Source organism: Amblyomma mixtum, chromosome 2, assembly GCF_055824585.1.
Source record: "Amblyomma mixtum isolate Tamu chromosome 2, ASM5582458v1, whole genome shotgun sequence".
Taxonomy (NCBI): Eukaryota; Metazoa; Arthropoda; class Arachnida; order Ixodida; family Ixodidae; genus Amblyomma; species Amblyomma mixtum.
Window position 1 is genome coordinate 161,381,930 of NC_143013.1, and position 23,206 is coordinate 161,405,135.

Genomic DNA, 23,206 nt, shown 5'->3' on the forward strand with positions numbered 1-23,206 from the left:
CAGAAACAGCACTAACAGAAAAATTGTGCTTGATTACAAATCAGCCTGTTATAGTAAGAACTATGCAGGGAAAATTTCTGTAGAGTTACAGAAAATGCATTCGCAGAAAATTTCTGTGCAATTACCAAATAGCCAGTTTTTTAACAAGGTATCTGGAACAAAAATCTCTGTAGAACTACAGGAAAGCAATAACAGACTACATATGCAAAATTACTAAGAAAGACAAACCAGAAAATAGACAAGAGCAGAGTTGTTATGCCACTAAATTTGCCATGCATTTTCTATTTTTCTGTGTTTTTTTACAGTGTGTGCTGCAAACGGGGGCATAAAGTCTCGCTCAATCGCCGGCCAGTCGCTCGCTGCTCGATTTTCCAGCCTTGCGTGCGCAATTCGAAAGCTACGGAGCCAATCATTGAGCGAGCCAAGCTTTTCGCAACGACGCTACTCGCGGTCGCGCCGGGCGACGCACTGTGCGCTGCTCGCTGGCTGCCCTTGTCGTCGCTAAACCTAGCCGATTTCACATAAACGCTGTAGCAGAATGCGCTTCGGAACTGGCCAGCACTGCGGTGCTACCCTCGGCACCGTTTTACTGTGAACCCCACGTCATATGGAAATAAAGATATGCTCGGTTTTCGCGACTCCTTCAGGAGCGGAGCTACGAGAGGCCAGGTAAACTGCAGAGCACCAGCAAAGCGGTTATGGGAGGAAATTTGTATTGCTATTATCGCTTCAACAACTCGACATTGGCTGAAGATACTCTATCCCAGAGCTTTGGTCGTGAACAAACAATACCAGTGTATTTTTCTTACGCCGGCAGCCGGCATCCAGGCCGGCAGGCCGGCCCCGAGAAGCGCGTCCTTACGATTGTATGGCCGTGGCGCATATCAAACCCGCCACGACATTCTCCTTTTCGCTCAGGTTATAGTAGCACACTGTTTATAGTGAGGAACCACACCACTTTAAAGGACCGAGCGCGCGACTGACGTCATTTCCGAGACTTCTCATTTCACGTGCGAATAAAACGAGCAGGCGACCCGCAGGTCACCCTTGTAGGTGTGAGGAAGGGTGTCGTGGAGCTGCTGCCTGATCGCAAGCGACTGCTGGTCTCATGCTCTTGGCTACTTGCGAGTGTGAATGGGCATTCAATGCCCGTTTGAAGCCCCGAGTCCCAGAGTTCGCGTGAGTTAATTCAGTCCCCTGGTCACGGAGGAGGAGCCCCGAGCAAGTACATCCTGGAAGTCACTCAGTGACCGAATCCTTGCGGCACGGCTTCATGTCGCAGAACTCGTCACCCAATTCTTGGCGTCGCGGGATATAACGCCACGCAAGCAGACAAATATCCGGGTTCTTGCTCCGCCGGGAAATTACAGTGAAGGCGCGAGGGAACAGCCCACGCGCGCGCCCTTTCTAGGTGTCGGTGTTCAGATACACTGACGGCTGTATTGGGACTTAGGATATTTACACTGTTGTCTATATTTAGCGAGATGGTTGTGTCACTGTCCTGAAATTTTCTGCAGAGGCAATGAACGAAGTCGTAAATATATATATATATATATATATATATATATATATATATATATATATATATATATATATTTCTGATCTTATGATAAGCAGCATGCGCCGCTATCAAACTCAAACATAGAAACTTGATATGGGAGTCATCTTGATCATTTATGCAGGCAGCAGGACATGCGTGCGTATGCATACATGGTGCCTTTGTGATAGCAGGACGATTAGTGCGAGTAATTTTCCAGCTTTTTCGCGATCATGCAGGCTACTCTCACTATGCGCGTACGTCGTTAGGCGCCGCGTATATGTGCCCTTAGCCTGTTTTCGCATGTGGTAGTGGATACAGTACGTTATATGGCGAGACGCTCACGTCACAGCAGACAAGAGGACACTGACCTTCGGTGGCGCCACTCGTCGCGCTCACGGCGAGTGGCATGCAGACGCTCGCGTGGCTGGCAGCTTGCCGCCACCGCAAGCATGGGCACATTCACAGGCACCGCGGGCTTTATCGCTGGTGCATTACAGCTTTCTGGGCATTAAAGCCGCATTACTCTTAAGCATGGTCTTCTTTCGCTCACACGTACTTCATGTGCAAACTGACGGGATGAGGGCTCGCGAGAGGTGTCTCTCCTCCCTGCCAATTCTCGTCTCGTCTCGGGCTAGGTCTCGGGAAACGAGTTGCAAACACCAGTCGCGTTTGTGAATTAACACTTCAAAGCAGCTTGTGGCCCAAAAAGTGTCTTCTACGCTTTTAAGGGCATTCATTGCACCTGAGCTTCTCTTCTCCCTGCTCCTAACACACTGTGAGCAACTCGTTGGCAGCCCGTGTTGTAGCCGGCACGGTCCCAGACATTTGTCGAGCAAAACGCACTGTTGGCCGTGAAATCGGACTTGTAGCTTCTAGAGGGAATGGAGGAATGCTTGTTAATCACTGGTAGGTGACATCTTGCACGTTCTGCTTCAATGCTCCGCATGCTAGGTTAGCAAATGCATGGTGGCCACCCTCGTAACATCGACGCGTTCGTGCCTTTCCTCCGATACTTGCTCGAATTTTACATTTTCAGGCTGGCGGCGTCCGGTGGGAACGAGAACTGCTGCTATGAGCCATAGCACTATACGCAGAAGAAATGCGGAGCGAACTTAGTCATGTGCCAAAAGAAAACATTGTGGAACGGTGTCTTGCACTGCCAACCGAGAAATAAAGCCTAAACAGCCATTATAAAGCTGTACTTCAATAGAATTATGATTTTGGCTATCTCTGATTGATGAGGCGTAAGAATAGCCCACGCTTTGCGTATAAACAGTGAGCACCAAAGGTTTCAGTAAGGACGCAGAGCCGCTTAAAGTCCAATGGACGAGGCAGTCGACCGTCCATACTAGAGGCTGCAACGAGGAGCTGTGAAAAAAAGACACAACTGAAGGCCGTCCAGCAGGTCTCGGCAGCTCTCGAGAGGCAGCGACCGAGCGAAACCGAGGAGAGGGGGGCGGCACCCCAGGAAGGGGGCGGCGGCCCTCTCGAACCCGCGGAAGTAGCGAGGGACGTAACAAGACCTCAAGGAGCACAACGCACGAGATTGACGTAGTGGCCGCGTCGCGGTAAAAGCTTGTCCTCCCTGCTTGGAGGGAGCCTAACCGACTCTGCAGGCTTTCTAAATAAAAGTTGTTCTCTCTCTCTCTGCCTAGACTATTCTGAATGCAAACTTTCGCTGTATGGAGGGCTTGACTTCTTGTCTTCATGCTGCTGCGATTTGCTGCCTACAGAAAGCTGGCGTTTCCACAGCGGGCATTTAGCGCGCCTTCCAGAGAACCCAGAAGGCAACATTTCTTCACTTTAAAGGTTTACCTAAGAAGGCAGCGATACAGAATAAGAACTTTGCGTAAACAGCGCAAGGAATGTTACGATGCACGCAGTTAATTGTGCCAAGCGTAAACAAAGGCTTCCTTCGTCTTTACTTTCGCCGTTCGTCAGCACGGTCCAAAAACTGGCCCCACCACATTTAGCCATCGCGGGCATTTTGGCACATCCGAGGTGACGTTGCGGAGAGCTGGTAGAGTAAAAAAAAAAGACGAAAGGCGTGAAGTCAACCGGCAGAAACAGTCAGGCCAGGCCGTGCAGCGATGCACCGACAGCTGTGAGGACAGCTGCGAGGGCAGGCCTCACAGCGACAGCACCCGGCGCCGAACCGCTCCGTGGCACCACTGGCGCGTCACGATCAGGTTCCGTGGGCGGCGCCATCGTCGTTGTCGTTGTCTTCCTGGCGTCTTTACCAGGCTTGTCACCGGTGACCCTGCAGAGGCCCGTTGTCTCGACGCACTCCGTTCCTTCCGGGCAGAGAGAGCAGGGCGGCCCGGGCCGGTACAATTCCTGGCCAGCCACGTTGCCGGCCGGCGCGTAGTTGCAAACATACATTTGTAATAGTTTCAGATTTGTGTCGAAATATGCGTAGCTGCAGCCGACGGCGTAGGAGCGTGCCCAGGCGATCTGGGTAAAATTTGTGGCTGCCTCCACCGCACTGTACTTCTCCACTTTGGCCGAAGGGTACAGGATGTTCTCGTCAAACCAGTCCCGAATAACGAAGTTCCACGTGGCCCACAGTTGCGGGTTCGCCCAGTCGCAGAGCAAGTTCTGGCCGACCTCAGAAAAATTCACAGTGGCGCGTTGCTCGGGCTTGTCGTGAAACACGGCATAATCTTCAGTGGCGCAGCGTTCTATCAGCGCCTCGGCCACCTCGGCCAGCTCGTCCTCCCACCGCATTTCGAGCATGTTGCCCGCCGCTGGAAAGTCCGCCAGATGTCCCACTGCCAGGTGGCTGCGGTAGCGGTTGTGCTGCCAGAGGATTTCCTCGGTCCACTTACTTGTTTGGATATCATCGACAAAGCAGTGGCCGTACCTCTCGGAGCAGAGCGTGTGGTTCTTCATACTACTGTACGGCGGTCGGCACTTCGGATTCGGCCCGGCGGTGCCCAGAAGCGGCAGCAGTAGGACGAGCAGGGACAGTCGTGCGTATTCCATCGTCGCCATCTTCTACTCGCGCTGCTGGGGCACGAGCTGGGAGCTAGGAGCGCGAGAGGCGCACAGAAGAAAAAAAATCTAGAGAGCATGTTTACCACATTCGAATCGGAGCGAAAGCATGGATTTGTGCTGCGCAGGCAGCACAAATGAGCAGGCAGTGCCGCGGGACGGATGGTATGAAAGTTGAAGACGGCGCTCTTCAATAAAAGGCGCGAGAGTGGGGTGCACTTTAACACGAGGCGTGTTGGCTGCTGAATCACCACAGTCAATGAAATGTTCATTCCATGAACACTGCACTTCGGTGCGGGGAGTATTGAGGGCAAAACATGTCTAGAACGACCAAACTGTGCGTTTCGCAAATCCCACAGCCGCCGCGATCAGGAAAGCGAGAAATAAAGATGAAGCCCTATGAGCTTAGCTGCGCATGCGCAAAGCCAGACCGTTTTTAGCCGAAAGGTATTGCTAGAAATTGCGTGCTCAGACAGAAACACGCCCAGAACGTGTTCTGGGCAAGCATTTTACCCTCTGCACATGCTGCGTGCACAAGCCTCCTAGCTGTAGAGTTGAAATATAGGTCAGTTGGTACATATTGATGAACAAAAACAGTCAAATGACGGACCACAGCGAAAAGACGAGGCACACTCAGGACGACTGGATGAATAACTCGACTGACAACCGCCTAGCTGGCTCCTCTATCTTGATGTATGTGTGTGCCTCCCAGAATTTTGATGTTTTGGAGTGTCGGGTCATGCGTGGGTGTGGTGGCCTGGAGTTTTGTGGCGTAAGCATGCTTTGAGTTTTCTTTCCGGCACTATTTAAATGCAATAAAGCAAAAAAAAACGCCAGTAGCTTAGCTTTGCTATGCCAGGATATACGTACCGTAAGCGGCTAACTGCCAAGCAAGAACCTCGGGGTGTCAGGAATTGAGATTTTCCACTCTTCTCCGCCGACAGGCAGCGACCCGGCTCTCTTTAACCTCCATGTAGAGCGCAACTATATCAACCGCATGTCCCGCACATTTTACACGCAAGGTGAGCCCTCTTCGCGCATGCGCAGTAGTGTGCGGCAGTCGTAAACACAGCGGCGGGCTCACGCTGTTCCGGCGCGTCTGCCGAGACTGTGACGTCACGCCTCTGGAATGCGCCGACCGGTGGAGCGTCGGAGAGGAACGCCGGCGGCGGCGAGGGCGACGCAGATGCGCCTCTCGAGACGTAACGGGGCTGCCGCGCATGCGCAGTATGGTCGGCGCCAGTGCTGCCAACCCTACGGTTTTTTAGCTACATCTACGGAATTTGGGCGTCGTTTAGGGGAAACGGTATTTTTTGTATAATCTAAGGAAATTTCATTTGCTTGGAGAGTTCTTTTTTTCTCTCTCTGAAAGTGGGAAGAGAGAACAAGGTTTTTATTCTTTTTTCGCTACAACTGACGAAGGCCCTTACAACGCTGCCGCACGCTCGAGTAAAGCCTCTTTCACATGAAATTGAAAACGCGTTGTTGCCGAGGCTCAAAAGCTGTTTACAGGCATAGCGGTGGTGGTGGTGGTGAAAAACATTTATAATGCAATAAATATTTACAGAGAGGTGATTGGGGTAGGCCCTATTGGCCCTTTACCCTAACAATACTAGGTGGAGCCCCTATTCCGGGGCCCCATTGACAAGCAACGCCGCCCGTGTCCGGTGAACCAAGGCCTTTTGGGTCTTTAGGTCCTGACAGCCGAGCAGGGCCGCCTCCCAGTCCTCTCTGGTGGGGTTGGGGTTGGGGGGGATAGATGGGTTTGACTGACACGCCCAAACCATGTGGAAGGTGTCAGCCACCTCCCCACAGAACTGGCACGCGCCATCAAAGGATGTATTGAAATGTTTAAGCACCGCCGGGCGCAGTACAGTGTTAGTAAGAATTATGATGAGGAGGCGCTCGTCAGCGCGATCCAGACCCTTACAAGGGGCCGGGTAGCGCCGGTGCTCCTCCTTGTAGTAATCGGTGATTTGTTTGAATGTAATGGCCAGATTGTCTGATTGGGAGTACCCTTCCAAGGACAGGGAGATAGCCCGGGGAGAGAGTGCGCGGGCGGCCTGATCGGCCTGTTCGTTTCCCTGGAGTCCCTGGTAACCGGGGGCCAAATCAGGTTGCGTAGAGTTGGATATTCAGATCGACAGCTTTATTCCAGTATGCGCCAGGCAAGCGGGGGAGCCCAGCCCAACTCGTAGTTCCGACAGGCCCCTCGCCAGTCGGTGGTGATGTGTTTCGACTTGGGAGTAGTGAGAGCAAGAGCAATGGCAATCCCCTCCGCGTGTGTTGCGCTGTAGGCTTTGAAAGTGAGCCCGTTGACTGTGTTTGTGTTGTGTACGACTGCGGCCGTGTACCAAACCCCGTGGTGTGGGCCGGCAACGTCCACGTAATACACATGTTGTTGGTTACCATAGTATCGCGCCAACGCTTCCGCGCGCGCCTGGCGACGACCGCTATGGTCTTCTCTGGACATGTTGCGGGGAAGGGGTCGGACCCGGAGGGCGCGCCTCCAGGGTTCTGGCACTCTCTCCCTTTCCTCAATATGGTAGTCATGTTTGATGTGTAGCCGGTCCAAGAGGCGGCGACCGGACGTGGTCTGTGCAAGACGCGTGTATTGGTTGACTAAGTGGGCTTCTCGTAGCTCCCGGAATGTGTTTACCACGCCCAAGGCCAGAAGTCGCTGGTTGGACGTGGTGACCGGGAGGTCGAGAGCCCGCTTGATGACTTTCCGGTGGATGACCTCCAGTTGGTCATCATCATGTTTGCGCAGGTGCAAGTAGGGGGTTGAGTAGAGGATTCTACTCGTTACGAAAGCATGGGCAAGCCGCAGTGCATCTTTGCTTCGTAATCCGCCCCGCTTGTTGGAGATCCGGCAGACCATGCGGCCCAACTGGTCTCCAACCGTGCGAAATTTGGCTAGGGTGGTGTTGTCCCTGCGTTGGTGGTGCTTGAAGAGGCCAAGGACGCGGATCTCCTGGGCCTCCCAGATCGCTCTCGAGGGGAGACTGATGCGTAGCGGAATTGTGTCCCGAGGGGAGGGACGTATGTGCACAAATTCTGATTTAGACGGGGCGCACTGCAGTCCGCAGTAGGCCGCGTAGTCGTCGACTAGGGTCGCCGCTGCTTGCAGGCAGGATTCCATGTGGCCCAGGTTACCTTGCGTGGCCCAGATTGTAATGTCATCCGCATAAAGAGCGTGATGTATCCCGGGCAAAGAGGACAATTTGGAGGGAAGATGAAGCATTGCCAAATTGAAGAGGAGGGGAGACAGGACCGCGCCTTGAGGTGTTCCTCTCGAGCCGATGGTGTATGGCCCGTGTTCCTCATCTTGTATGCGTATGTAGGCTTGACGGTCTGTAAGAAATTGTTTTATGTAGTTCAATGTTTTGTGGCCACAGTTGGTGTTACTGAGGTGGTCCAGGATTACTTCGTGTTTGACGTTGTCGAATGCGACTTTAAGATCCAAGGCCAGGACCACCTTGTCGTTGTGGGGACATTCGACAGGATCTAAGATGTCGTGGTGAAGCTGCAGAAGTATATCCTGTGCAGACTTGTGAGGGCGAAAACCGAACATGGTGTCCGCGAAAGTGTGCTGTGTTTCGAGAAAATCGGAGACTCTGTCGCGCACCATCGTCTCCATCAGCTTGCCGACACAAGACGTGAGGGAGATGGGGTGAAGGTTCTCCACATCAATAGGTTTGCCGGCAGCTCCAGTACTCAGAGCGGCGATGTTCCAACAAGTTAAAAATTTTTTGCGGCACTGCTCTGCTCAATTTTCAGTCGCTTGCATGCATGTGAACCGGCCTTTACACGGACGTAGTCGGACGTGTATGGTCCCTAACGTGGCCAGTGGCACCCGCTGCTGTGATCTGGCGCGCCACCGCTCTATCTCAACACGCGCGCCCTTCCTCATGCTGTGTTTGGAGCTCGCAGCACGACGTGCAATTAATATTTAGTAAGCATATCTGCATGTTGATTTTGATAAGCTGGAATGAACAAGGGCGCCATTTTTGATAAAGGAGCCCCGCGTTGGAAATCTCAGCTAGTCTAACTAGGGGAACAACTCACAATTCGCAGTTAACCCGCCACGGTGGCTCAGTGGTTATGGCGCTCGGCACGTTAAAGAACACCAGGTGGTCGATATTTGCAGAACCCTTCACTATTTCATCCCTCATAGCCTAGATCGCTTTGGGACGCTAGGACCTCCGAAATCATAACCGATAATTCCCAGTTCCACCAAGACGAGAAAAGCGAGTTGAGGTCACATGAAGCATACAAATGCTGTAACAATCACTGCTTCATTGTTTTATTTGACTCAAACTGTTACGTCAGCCATACTATAGAGCAATCGCAGCAAATAAACAAGCAGATTTTATATCGCAGTCTCCGAACACTCCTCAAGCGACCTCCAGACATTTTGTACGTAATATCCTTCGGCTGAAGTCCAAACCGACACAACATGAGGGGAAAAAATTCAGTTAACTTCACATGCCGATGCATGTTTACTAATATCTTGCGTACAGTGAAAAAGAAACGAACACATACACGATATAGAGCCTTTATTTTTAATTTCCAAAGAGCGCTACGGTTTATCTGTAGCTTCATTTAGAAGTTCTGCATTTTAGATCCTTCTATTCAAATTCTTCTGATAATACGGTAGCTGCCTGACAAAACTTGCCACTGAACTACGCATAAATATACATTTTTTTTCACAATTGAACACTACTTTTCGTATCTAGGGAAATCTAGGAAATTTTTGGTTGCAAACTAGCGGAGTGACGGCTCTGGAGGTTGGCAGCACTGGTCGGCACAGAGGGCACGTGAAGCTTTTTCCAAGCCGCGTAGTGTAGCTTAAGCTAAAAAAAATGCGACAATAGACAGCAGCCTCGCTGAGTGGCCCTTAATGGGATACTGAACCAAACTTTTGGAGCTGCTCTTTTACATGTAATCAAGAGCTTGAACGCTAAAATTGACAAATCCGACATGCATTTTAGCGAAAAAGGCGGATAACACGTTTTTTTTCGCGATTTATTGCCGTATCATTGGACCTGGCGGCCGCCTGTGGAAGCTGCGACTAGACGTCGTAACACCCGCGCGCCCACCGTTCCCGCAAAAGTACGATTGCCATCGCTACTCGCGGCTTTTCCATGTCTGTCGTCTGTTCACGGCGTACACAGATATGTTAGGATATTAATCGCTGCTGTCTACAAACCATAACCGTATGCACGCTTACGTCCGCTAAATGCAGGTACTTTTTCCGGACCTTATGCCATTTCTAACATTCTCACTTTTAAAACAGAAGCCCGACGATGTCCAGACTAGTGGTGCCATCTGGTGTTTAGGAGGGGAAGCATTGTTTTTTTTTTTAATGCGAAGTTGATTGCCTCAGGCCATAAAACGGCATGTAATGATAAATGAGGATGCCTAAATAAATGAGTAAAGGTTCGCTGATCTAATGAAATCGAGCAGTGAACGATGATGAGGTCCTTGTGTCCAAGCGGTGTATGAAGCACTATTATCGGGCGAAAGACCCGCTGCCGTCAGCTGCCGAATTCTTGTCGGCTTCAACGCCGGGCAACCCACAGCAGGTGGTGAATGTCGGCCTCAAGATTTCTGTTCTTGCAGACTGGACAACCGGGGCGGGGAAATACACCTTCGAATTGCGGCCACTTTCGTGTAACGGCCGGAGTTAGGGCAACCCCGACCCGGATCCTCCGAAGCGCAACCTCCTCTGCACGGGTAAGACCACAGGGGAGGGTTACCGCACACGGAGGGATTAGAGCACGTGTGCGGCGCCAGAGGTGTTCCTTTTTTGTTAAAAGGAGGGTGGTGTCATCCAGTGTTAGGACTCGAGGCAAAGACGAAGTTGGGGTCACAAGGTGGGTCGCAGAATCTGCACGGCTTTGCGAACTCAGGAGGTCCCGTGGGACCCACTGAATTCGGATTGTCTGCGGGATGCGTGCCGCGAGACGATGGATGTCCTGGCAAATGCCTGGGGTGCGACTGACGCGTCGTAGTAGGCGTATGACTTGAAGAGCGTCGGTGCGGATGACAATGCGAGTCGTAGGTAGTAGGGGAACGCCGGCCACTGAGCACAGTGCCTCTTGAACGGCAAGCATCTCCGCACAGAAGGAGGAAGGAGGTTCTGGGAAGCGAAACCTGGACGTTTTGTTGAGGGCAGGCTTGCAAGGGCAGTAAATTGCAGTCGTGGTTTCGTAAGCCTGGATGCCTGCGTCAACGTAAAGAACGATGGAGCCATGCAGCAGATGGGCGTCTTCTTGTGTAATTCGTTCGCGAAACGACGCCGCCGCGAGGGTAGATGATGGCCGACGTAGATCAGTTGGTTTTTTATCGCTCAGCTGCACAAAATGCCAGGGAGGGAGAACTGGCGGAGGCGGCTGACGAATGGAGTGCGAGGAAGTATACGCCCTGAGTGCACACGTTGCGTGTGTAAGGTTAGACTTTAGCCGGCGAGCATCACGTCTTTGCTGCACCAGCTCTTCTAGAGTATTCAGCTGCGCATGTTCTTGGAGCGCCACGATCGGGGTGATGCGGGGAAGGCAAGTGATGACCCTCATTGCCTCTCGATTAACGGCTTCAAGGCGATCCCACTGAGCCCTCGTCAAATGCTGGAATTGGGCTTGGTACACGAGGCGCGGTTGCACAACTGCCCGCACCAACTGCCGTGCAACATGAGAGCGGGCGCCGCCTGTTTTAGGGGCAATTCGTCTAATCAGACGTAACGCCTGAATCGCTTGCTTTTTAGCTCGAGAAAGCCAAGCAGTCCTTGTTCCTGACTCGTGAATCGTCAAGCGCAATATTTTGACTATCGAACTTTCTTGAAGTGGAGTTCCGGACAGATGGAGACGAATTAGTGTCGCAGCGAGTTTACGGCCTCCCCAGCGGTTGGCAACAGACACATACGTAGTTTTGCTCACTGAAAGCTGAAGACCAATTGAAGAGGCATAAGTAGACGTTATATCTAGGGCTGACTGTAGGGCGGAGGCTTCAGTCAACAGGTCGTGGTGGGTGCTCCACACAGTGATGTCATCCGCGTACAATAAAAACTTAATATCAGTCACTTCATCTAAGCGCCAAGCAAGGGGGATAAAAGTAATATTAAATAATGTGGGCGATAGTACCGATCCCTGGGGCACGCCGCGAAGAGGCACAAAGGATCCGACGGCCTCACCACTGAGGCGTATGGCAAAGTGTCGGCCTTCCAGAAAGGATTTTACAAAATTGCGCACTCTAACGGGGAAATGCAGCATGTGAAGTGATTCCAGGATAGCAGCATGACTGATACTGTCGTACGCCTTTTCAACGTCCATGGCCAGTACGGTACGCATATTGTGGCTGCGTGTTGATGCTAGAACTGATGACGCCAAGACAGCCAATCCATCTTCTGTACCTATGGACGTTCGAAAGCCGATTTGGGCGGGATGATAGAAACCGGGGTGCTCAAGCCACCACGACAGGCGTGTGGCAAGCATCTTTTCAGTAAGCTTGCACAAAGTGGGCGTAAGCGATATAGGCCGGAAATTACCAAGGTCTGTCGGCGGCTTCCCTGGCTTTGGGATGGGGATCACAATAGCCGATTTCCAAGTTTCTGGTACGACGCCTTCTATCCATACCTTGTTGATGGTGGCGAGGAGTTGAGGCAGTAGAGCGGAACTCATGTTCTTGTACACCTCGTGCGGAATGGAGTCCGGGCCGGGTGCCGTCTTCCGACGGGCCTCATCTATTGCTGCAAGCAATTCGGGCATGGAAAATGGGCTTGCGATTCCCTCGGCGTCGGCTGTAGATGGCAGCCTGTCGACATATGCTGGAATGCCAGCCAAGGAGGCTCCTGCGGTCCTCGGAGGCAACATGTCATACTTGGGAAAAAACTTCCGCGCTGCTTCTCTTGCGAAATCATCCGGAGCTAAGTTAGCAGCGAAGCATGCTGTGGCCGCTGCGTCAGGACGACGAGAACCATGTTCCATAGCGCGAAATGTTAGCCATAAAGAAGCATTCGATGACTGTGTCGAAAACTGGTCACACCACGCATGCCACTGCCTTCGCGATAGATCACGTTCCTATCTGCGAGCCTTGGCAGTAAGGTAATTCAGCCTTGTGCGTGCTTGTGCAGAAGTCGAGTCTCGGGAAGCTGCCATCTCCGCTTGTCGGCGAGCAGCCCACAAGTTAAGCAGACGCACATCCGGCGCCGGACGATTGACGTCTGTCCAGGTGGCAGTTGTAGCCTTGTTGAGCGCAATTTGTATGCAGTCCATACGTAGTGTAGATGACTGCACAGAGAGATCTTCGAGCGTGGTGCGAAAGGTGTCCCAGTTCACCACAGAACACCTACGGCGTAATCGGCGGGCTCGTAATGGATGAAGACCGATGATGATAGGGTGGTGGTCACTACCCCAGCAGTCAGGCTCCAGGTGCCACGAGGGAGTGCCGGGACCGGACCACCACGTAAGGTCCGGAGCATACGTTGGACTGCGAGCATGGCACACAGCCCGCGTTGCTGAATCGGGATGGTTGAGTAATACAAGCAACGCATCCGCGAAGGCGTCCCGTGCACGCCTACCACGGGGGCTAGAAGTGGGGTATCCCCAGTCTGGGTGAGGGGCGTTAAAGTCACCACCGACTAAAATAGGGCACCCTGGGTGTTGTCGTCGCAGAGTTAATAACCACCCCAGATTAATGCGGGAGGAAGCTCCACCGGCGGGCCTTACATAGCATGACACGACTACAACAGTTGCCTTGGGAAACTTCACGGCCACTGCAACTATCTCCTGATATGAGGTGCACCATTTTTCTAGGGAGAGGCAAACTTGAGGAAAGCGCGTATCAACATATACCGCCGCCTTTCCTGTAGGGGCTGCAGTGTGCACACGACGGTCGGTCATTGATGGAGACATGTGTCCATTAAAGCCCGGGATGGATGGCAAGGCATTGGTCTCCTGCAGTAGCAGGGCCCACACCTGGAGCTTGTTCATGCGAAGTCGATATTTGAGCTCTCCCAGCTTTGTGGAGAGGCCTCTGCAGTTCCACTGGAGCACGCCACAATAACGTGTACTCGCCATTTTCGATTAAGCGTCCAAGCGTTGTAAAAGAACGGATGTCAGGGTAGATAACTGGGTTACCATAAATAGAAGGAGGGATGTCGTAGAATTATCCCGCAGTGCAGCAGAAGACCTGGTAGAGTCAGGAAACAACGCTTGAGGGCTAGACGTAATCGACGGTGCGGCAGCACTCAGTGGCGCGGGGTTGGATTCCGCTTTTGATCTTCGACGAGCAAGCAGCTCACGGCGCTGTCGTAGCTTAGACACCTCGGCTAAAAGGCGTGCGATTTGGTCGTCAACTGCTGCCATGTCCTCAGGCAGTGGCTCCAGCATGCTGGTATTGTTTGTAGCCTGAAGGCGACGGCGATCCTAGCGCACTTTATCTCTTTAAGACAGTTGAACAGGGGCTGCAGGCGGATTGGACTCGGAAAGCTCTGGCCAGTCGTCGTCATTCCACTGGAGGGCCGCAAACCTGTTGGATGTCTGTATCGGGGCTGCATTTTCAGGTGGAGGCACGAGTTTATGTATCCTACGCCGATCCTTGTCAGTTGCCTTTTGTTTTGTTGGGCAGGTTGGAGAGGTGATCTCATGGTCGTCGGTCTTGCAAAGTCCGCCACGGTAAGACGGTGTGCTTTGTGGCGTAGCCTTATCTTGAGTTGTAAAAGGGCATGATCGGCGCATGTGGCCAGATCTGAAGCAACTGTAGCAGTAGACAGCGCTCGGTTTGTATAGCCGAGGTCGCAGAATACAGCCATAATAGTGTGAGCACGGATGCATTTATTCTACCGTTGAACATCAGTTACAACAAAGGGCTTCAAATACAGACGGCAGCGTCTCCGCTCGCGGCCGAAGGCTCTCTCCCCGCCTCGGCACTCCGAGAGGGAACGCACGGAGCCAGTCAGGGTTGCCAGGCCACTTATGAGTTTGGCTGTTCCAGGCGGCGAGTGGCTTGCACCTCACATCCCACCCCGCCTGCAAGTCCAAGTCCTCTTGGACAGGAACATTAGTCTACTAAGGCAAAGTCGTAGTCAAGCAGTCGCTTGGGTGGTGCACGGTGACGCTGAGGTCGCTGACTCGCTGAACCAGTTGGCTGGTCCGGCTCATTGGTCATAGGTGGCATTTGCTCGGCATTGTCTTCATCAGGACTCGGGATAGGTTGCACGGCTTCGCATGTGGGCTCCACTAGCACTGGGTCAAAGTACGGAGGGTGGTACAGTTTCATTTGACTTATGTGCACTGTACGCGCATCTGGTGAGGGTGTGGCGGAGTTCGTTATGCGCCGAACATCGTATGTGACGGGTGTCCTTTTCCGTGTCACCTGGTAGAGTCCCTTGAACTTTGGCGCGAGCTTTTCAGTTCCGCCAAGTACTGGCTCTTGTCTTCGCACCCAGACAAAGTCTCCGACGTCAAATGAGGCGCTGCGGTGGGTGCGGTCGTAGATTCTCTTGCGGTTCCTTTGAGCTTCCTGGGAGTTACTCGCAGTCTCGCTGCGAAGGTCTGGCAAGTTCATAAGCCTGTCACGAATGTCGGCGGCTTGCGTTGTGCGGACTTTCTGATATGGGAGTTTCGGCAAAAATCCAAACAGAAGCTCGAATGGCGAAAATCCTGTACTTCTGTGGCGGGTTACATTGACAGCGAAAGCTGCTTCATCGAGTTTGGAGACCCACAGTGCCTGATCATTGTTGTACAGTTTTCGGAGGACGGTCACAAGTGTGGCATTCGCACGTTCCACCAGTCCGTTGCTAGCTGCCCTGTAAGCTACTGCGAAGTGTATGTTCACACCATGCGTACGCATGAAGTTCTTGAACAGGTGTGATTCAAATGACTTGGCATGGTCACACAAACAATGGTCATTAGCACCGAACCTGTAAAACACTGAGTGGAGATGTTTCAAGGCATCTTTTGTAGAGGTTGTAGGCACAGCAGTTTCATTGTGGAAGTGTCCCAGTATAGGTGCTGTTGTAAGTGCGGCACGAAGGGCTTCAAAGGCTTGTTGACACTCAACTGTCCACTCGAAGTCAGCCTTTCGGATGACAGCTTGCAGAGGTGCGGCAACTTTCGAGAAGTTCGGGATGAAGCGGCTCTTTTTGTCTTTCTGCGTCACGACAATGGCAGGAAATCTCCAAGGTCTAGATGAAGAACGGATGATGTCATTTTGAAGACGAGATGCTGTTTGGGCTTCGAGGAACTTGCAATCACTGGCTGTGTAGCGGTACGGTTGCCGTCCATAAGGCTTTGCATCCGGCAGTAAGTTGATCTCGTGCTCGATGCCTTCATAAAGGCCAATGTCATCAGGACTGGTAGCGAAGAGACGTGAGTGGCGGTGCACTATTTGCTTCACTGCTTGCTGTTCTTCGGGCTTGAGTTGGGTCCCGATGATGATATCAGGGAAACTGTTGGGCGTGGATGAACATGGCTCAGAAGGAAATACGCTGCATGAGGCTGGCTGGGCTGGGCTCTTGTAGTCTGCTGGCTGAGTTTGAGACTGGGCTGCCTTGTTGAGCTTGCTCCACACGGGCTCGTGTTCGTCTGGTTCAAAATCCACTTGTAGGGGTTCGCTGGTGGTATGCGGTGGGTCAAAGCGAGACAAAGTTGATGTTTTAAGTATCACTGCATTGGACATACGGGGTAACAGTTCCTCTTTGCACAGCACGACAGTGTTTGTAGAGGGCTGGCAGATAACAGGAAGGTATGGTGGTCTGAAATGAAGTTCCGCTTGAGCAGCATAAAACCAGTCCTCTCCCAGAATAAGGGGAAGGGCATTTCTCTGAAGGACTGCGGCTTCCACAATTGCAGAGAGGGGGCCTACGCTGATTTGCAAGAAGACAGATCCCTGAGGCGCGACGGAGGCTCCTCCTACGACGAGAAGGGGTGGCTTTGTCCACGGCTCTATGCTGAGGTTTTCAGCTAGGCTGGCAGCGAGGATAGTGACGTTCGAACCACTGTCTGGGAAGGCATTGATCTCTCCAAGGCCCTTGACGTGAGCAGTGATTACCGCACACCTGAGCATGAATCCAAGCAAAGGGTCCTCAGTGCGGCCAACACATGCTGTTGGCACTTTAGGGATTGTTTGCGCCTTGTCTCGGGAGGGCTGTCCTTTCTCAGTGCAGTTGCTAGCCAGATGGCCCTTTTTCTTGCAGCTATAGCATACCGCTTCGCTTAGGTCTTGCACTCGTCTGTAGGCAAGTGCACCATACTTGGAAGAGATTGCCTCGTACCGATGTTCTTGGTCAGCAGGTGGCAGGTTGGATATTCTTGAGGGCGGCAGCCTTGCACGGTTTGGCTGCTGGTAGGTGCTATTTATAGGTCGGGAAGGCTGGCGGATGTCTGCAGTGCTCTCGGTCGTGGCTGTAGCACTGGAGGTGACAGGACGCGGCTGTCGACTTGAAATTGGCGCGGATGGCTTTGTCAGTCTAGTCATGCGAGAGTGGTCCATGGCACGATCAACTTCTGAAGCGATGCTGACGAAATCCTGGACAGTCTTCGGGCGTTGAACGACGATCGCTGTAGCCACTTGCTCATCACGGATGCCTTGAATTAAATACTCGATGCGCTCTTTGTCAGTCAATGAAAGCGGGCACCTTCCAATTATCTTGAGTTTGGCGAGAGTATAGGTAACAAGGCTCTTACCGGGGGTTTTCTCACGCGCACCGACAAGTTCCTGCCACTGTATAAGCGACAGTCGCTCGCCGAACTGCGCTATAAGCGCTTTCTTCCACTCTGACCAAGTTTTTAGCTGGTGGCCAGTGATTTCCTGGTTTGGTTTAGGTTTATGGGGTTTAACCTCCCAAAGCGACTAAGGCTATGAGGGACGCCGTAGTGGAGGGCTCCGGAAATTTGGACCACCCGGGGTTCTTTAACGTGCACTGACATCGCACAGTACACGGGCCTCGAATTTCTCCTCCAGAGAAATTCAGCCGCCGCGGCCGGGATCGAACCCGCGTCTTTCGGGCCAGCAGCCGAGCACCATAGCCACTGAGCCACCGCGGCGGCAAGTGATTTCCTTCCAGTCAGCGGCTGGGCCACGAAGTTTTGAGAGGGCGATGGCTAGCAGGGTAGCGGGTTCCCAAGAGGCAAGCTGTTGGGTGCGCTCGAGATCGTCTATCCATCGGGTTACGGATAACCCTACGTCGCCACTGAATGTCGGAAGCGTTGATGACAAGTCCGGCAAAGTTGTTACGTGCACTGCTCTCGTAGAGGCTTGTGACAGTGACAAAGCTAGTTGATTTTGAAGGTAGGCGGTCAAAATCTGCATATTCTGTACGGGGTCGGCGCTGAACACTGGCATAGGTTGGAAAAACTGGTCACCTTGAGTTGGAGCGGGCTGCGTCTCGGTGACTGATACAGTTGTTTCCGGTAGCAGGACTCGTTTTGCGGCAGTGTCAGCAAGGATGCGAGAAATAAGTTCGTACTTGGAACCAGTATTGTCCAAATTGCGTTGCGATAGTTCATCTCGCAAGAAGTCCACTCTAAAACCAGCGAGGTCCGAGGCGGTGGCTCCCTCCCAGTTTATGAGCGGCATGGCGGCGGAGGGGGCGGCGGCGGCGGTGAGACGGGCGTTGGACTTCGGCTGCTGGTGCTCGACACACGTTGACTCTGGCTTTCGGTGAAGTGGCTTGCGGCTTCGAATGGGCGGGCTACACGGAGGTTCGGGACGTCGACTGCGCCATATGTGAGCACGGATGCATTTATTCTACCGTTGAACATCAGTTACAACAAAGGGCTTCAAATACAGACGGCAGCGTCTCCGCTCGCGGCCGAAGGCTCTCTCCCCGCCTCGGCACTCCGAGAGGGAACGCACGGAGCCAGTCAGGGTTGCCAGGCCACTTATGAGTTTGGCTGTTCCAGGCGGCGAGTCGCTTGCCCCTCACAATAGTAAAGGCGTTCTGGAGGAGTTGGTGGGCCTTGCAGTGTGACGATGCAGGAGCGCCCTTTGCCCATATACCGCGCTTGGATAACACGGTGCGAAGGGCAGTATAGCTCACGCTGTAGGGTTGCCTGGTCTTCGGCGACGTCGACGTTGTACACAACACACCGTTGTAGGTCCGAACCTTCTACAAGGTACACCTGGACAGGCACCGAAATCTCGCTTGTAATCGATATACACTTGAGCGTTTGCAGACGCTCGACGGCAGCCAGAGTCGGGAGCCACACAGCGCTGGTACTGGATTTCGTTCTAGCCGTGAAGCCACGAAAACCTTTGGTTCCAAGACAAGCGTCCAGGTTTGCCTCAAGGATCCTGTTCGGGATGTCTGTGAGGCTTGTGTTTGCCAGAGCTTTAATGGCCACTTTATACGATGCCGATCCAGGCGTCGACACAACGTGGCTGGCATTTGCTAGGCAGGAACGCTTGCCTTGTGAGCTGTTGTTGGCCGAAGATGAATCCTGTGCAGTGTCCCCTGATGGACGCTTTAGAGAACCGCGAGAAGCCGGAGTCACGGGTGCAGCTGCTGAAGTCATGTCCATTGGAGAGCTCTCCTCCTCACGCAGCGCGGTTGAGGCCCCGTCCAAAAGTGGAGGCTGGGTAGCCATGCCGTGTTCCGCCCAGAGGGCAGGTCGCTCACGGGCTGAGAAACATTTGGAGAAGGCGGGATGTGCGCTGCCGTTGATGGACCGGGAGCAGGAACCAGGAGCTGGAACCAAGGCTCAGTTGTCAGAAGAGGTGCTGGTGAAGCCGTGGCGACGAGCGCCACCGGCGGAGTTACCTCCGCCAGCGCGTCACCGGAGGCCCTAGGCCTAGTCTCGGAGCACAGTCCAGTTGCAGGGATGACTGCGGGACATTCTGTCAATGCCACACAGCCAGACGGCGCATGAGCTTCGGGAGCTTCTTCAGATGGTATGAAGTCAGTTCTCTTGGTATAGGGAACGTATTTGCGCGGATGGCGAGATTTTTCACTGGAGCGATGTGCAGCCACCGTAGCAGGGACACTTCGTCTTCCTTCACATTGCTGTCAACAAATCGACAGCCCTCTTATCCTAAAGCGGGCAGAATCGTCACTCTAAATAAAAAAATAAAGCAAATTATTACTCATATGCTTATTTATGGGTGACAACAGACGAAGCGAAAGACCGGTGGCCCCTTTATGGCCAGTGAACGCGCTGAAGAAGTCAGTAAAAACGACGAAACCAGTCCGAAGCGAGGTTTCATTCATCGAAGGGCACCGCCATATTTGTCGCCGCGGGAGAGTGCCATGGCGTCACGCTCTTCACCCAAGTGCAGCATCCTGGACCAAGGATCGACCACGGCGCCCAGTGACCCGTAAGGGCCAAGAACACTTGAAATTTATTAACAATAAAGTTTTTTCCATCCATCAATCCATTCGCGCCGGCCGGGAGGGCTTGGCGCGCGCTCATGAAACATCGAAAATAAAACCATCCGCTGAAAAATATGCGCCGTAACGACTAGATTTCGGTGCAATCACATTTCGAGAATCTATTTCCAGCGTTTTTGCTCAATTTTCAAATTTTGCTTCAGTATCTCTTTAAAGGAGGTATTTTCGCGCGGCCGCGGGATGGACTCGCAGTCATGGATGTTGATTGAATTTCTTTTTCTCTTTTTCATGGTTTGGCCTTTAACATAGTTGAAAGACAAAACTAGGCACCTGTCGACCGAAGCACGAGATGCCGCAGTGAAGTTCAAAAAATGCTAGCGGTTTAGCATTGCTAAGCACGAAATAAAGTGCGAAAGCACAGTTTTTTTGCAGCTGGCGCCCCCGCCACGTACATGAAAACACGATTGAGATTTCCACTGACCCAGGGAACCAGTTATGCGTTCCTTCAATTTTTGCACTGTAAATGCCATTTACCTCACGTACGCCAGTGGCCTGTGCTTCAGTGCCGCTTTTCTGCGGCAGTGCTGTGTTGCTCCAGTGCCGTGTTTTTGCAGCAACGTTGTCCACGACAACGCATGCAGCGCACATCTCACTTTCAGAACCGACGTATAGCTCAAAGCGCGAAAATAAGTTTGACAGCAGTATTTGTGGTCGAAGACGACGACTTGCAGTGCGCAGCTCAAGAGTGCGTTGCAGTTTAGCATGTTCGGCTGTGGCTGTAGTCTAGGGCTCACACGGAGCGGCCTGCGAAGCTGATCTGCTCGCGCCGCACGGGTTCGCATCCCAGTCGTCGGCAAGTGTTTCGATTTCAGTTTCATTTATTACCTTCACTTGGCATAAAGCCCGCATACACTGTCAGCATACAAACATCCTAAGATCTGGCTACGGATTGACTCATCGAAATAGTGCTGTCGCACTAGATGAACATAAACTCTCCCTACAATAACTGCACAGCAACACGCCAAACTCGAAAAAAGGAACTCGCCAGACCCGCCACGGAGGCTCAGTGGTTAGGGCGCTCGGCTGCCGAGCCGGAGTACCCGGGTTCGAACCGGACCGCGGCGGACGCGTTTCGATGGAGGCGGAACGCTAAGGCGCCCGTGTGATGCGTGATGTCAGAGCACGTGAAACATTCCCCCCAGTCAAAACACTACAGGAATTTACGACAGAAAACTTCTGTAGTCTGTCGTATTTTGGGCATGTAGTATTTGTGTAGTCTGTCTTCTGTAGTCTGTAGTGTCGTATTTCTGTAGTCTGTCTTCTGTAGTGTAGTATTTCTGTAGTCTGTCTTCTGTAGTGTAGTATTTGTGTAGTCTTTCTGTAGTGTAGTATTTCTGTAGTCTGTCTTCTGTAGTGACGTAATTCTGTAATGTCGTATCTCTGTAGTCTGCCTTCTGTAGTGCATTTGTGTAGTGTGTTGTATTCCTGTAGTCATTACCAAGTACGCTTTATTTGTCAATGAATATGCAGCTACAGAGCAGCAGTCTGACTCTGAACATTCGATGCATTCCTGCAGTACAGCCAGGCATAAAACGCTTCACTTGGAGCAAATCGACTATTGATTTACATATATACAGAATTTTTCTTCAGCAGGTCTCTCTTGTTCAGACTGTCCTAGGTGAAGAAAAAGAACAGTGATATATATAGTATGCATATATATACACAACAAATGCATGCAAATGTTACAAAAGTCATACAGTGGAATCTTGATTATGCATTCCCCTTTCATGCAACGATCCACATTTAACATCAAATTGGCACGGGCCCAACGTAAACCCATAGGAATAATGCATTAAAGCCTCAATTATACAACTGAAGAATATGCACACGCCGCTTCATACAATGGCTGGTGGGAACCGTCCGGAATGGGAGAAACATTGGCATGCAGAGCACTTTATTGACAGAAGTGACGTCAACCAAGCTGTTTCCAGATAGAAATCAAGATGCAGACGTGCATGCAACGTGTGACCAAGTGCATCATGGCCTGTAATGACGGTTCTGCCAACGGCTCAGAATGAGTCCCTGCATGCAACCCGCATCTATCTGTGCGAGGCGGTCCGCCTGGCCCGTTTTTCCGCGCGCTTCACTTACGAAGACGTTGCGGGAATAAACTGCACGTTCATACCACCATAAAGTTATTGTAGAGGCGGTAAAGAGAGTAGACATTTCTGTGATCGCTGGTGGCTAGTTCAAAAGCGCTTCTCGCTACACCTTGAGTAAAGCACAGGTTAGGCCTACAACACCAAGCAAGCGGTGTATTGTCAGCCGGCAGAACGCACATCACTGCAGAAATCGTGCCAAAGGTGGACATTGCGCTTTCTTTTTTCCTTTAAGATACGAATTCTTAGTACAGATACTGCTACCTGCTTCTGCGCAGTGACAGCGGTTTTAGAGAAAGTTTGAACAGAAAGACATGTCGCTGGCATGGCCGTATACTGTGCGCTGCACATCTCCAAAGGGTTGGGGTAGTCATATTCCTGGCGCGTCCTTCATATTTTTTCGAGATTCATCCGACATCTACTTAACGTGCAGGAACAGAGCGCTCGCATGCCTTGTCTAAAGCCGCCTCTTCCACGCTGAAAAGCCTGGCTGCGTGCGGTCTCAGAACAGTCTGCTAATGTGGTCCATAAGTGCTGTTAACAGTCTGGTTCATAAATATAATCTTCTGTGCGTCATCTGAGTAGTCGACTATCCTTAAGCAGAACTTGGGTAAAGCAGTATCTCACTATAATAGGCAAATTCCAGTGAGATTTGCAGGTTATTCCAGTGCCTAAGTGTACCATACAGACAGTTAGGAAATACAGTGAAGTTACGAGTTTTGTAAGCACATGAGCTTACCCAATCTATTCATGCATATAACAAGAGACTATTGGCTTGAACAGGTATTTACCGCCGCAGGCCACAGCACTTCTGTGCCAGGTAGCGCGTCACCTTCTTGTGGCGCTTTTGGAGATCCTCAGCCGAGCAACCCTTCAGCTTCAAATAGTGCCAGAAGCAATCTGCACAGATGGGGTAATAAGTAATGTTAGTGTGCTTGAATATAAAAAAATGAGCAGATCGAATAACGAGCATTAATACACCTAACATAGGTTGTCAGTTTGAATCCGTGCTGCAAGAAAGGCTCTAACTTAACTAGTAACTTTATGCTGCACGACAGGCTGAACCGTATGACACCATCTGGTACATTCATGCCAAACGGTTCACTTACAAATTTTACAGGAATGTCGTGACTAAGCAGCCAGACTTTAATGCCTGCCAGACAGATATACAGATACTGATCGATA

The 23,206-nt window shown here is 51.9% G+C and overlaps 1 protein-coding gene across 4 annotated transcripts in view; it reads right to left on the reverse strand.

Moving 5' to 3' along the window:
- The window catches only part of LOC149361422 (uncharacterized), a 442,275-nt gene that overhangs the window by 400,099 nt on the left and 18,970 nt on the right, over nt 1–23,206 (reverse strand). For 2 of the 4 annotated variants that reach the window (XM_089572678.1, XM_089572677.1), the window contains exons 5-6: nt 22,813–22,921; nt 21,428–21,531 (exon numbers count right to left, since the gene is read on the reverse strand). In XM_089572678.1, the coding sequence (XP_089428804.1) occupies nt 21,486–21,531; nt 22,813–22,921 (155 nt within the window). In that variant the 3' untranslated portion in view covers nt 21,428–21,485. Of the gene's footprint in view, nt 1–21,415; nt 21,537–22,812; nt 22,922–23,206 lie in introns of those variants that run through there. The other 2 variants (XM_089572680.1, XM_089572679.1) reach the window with 2 other exon arrangements.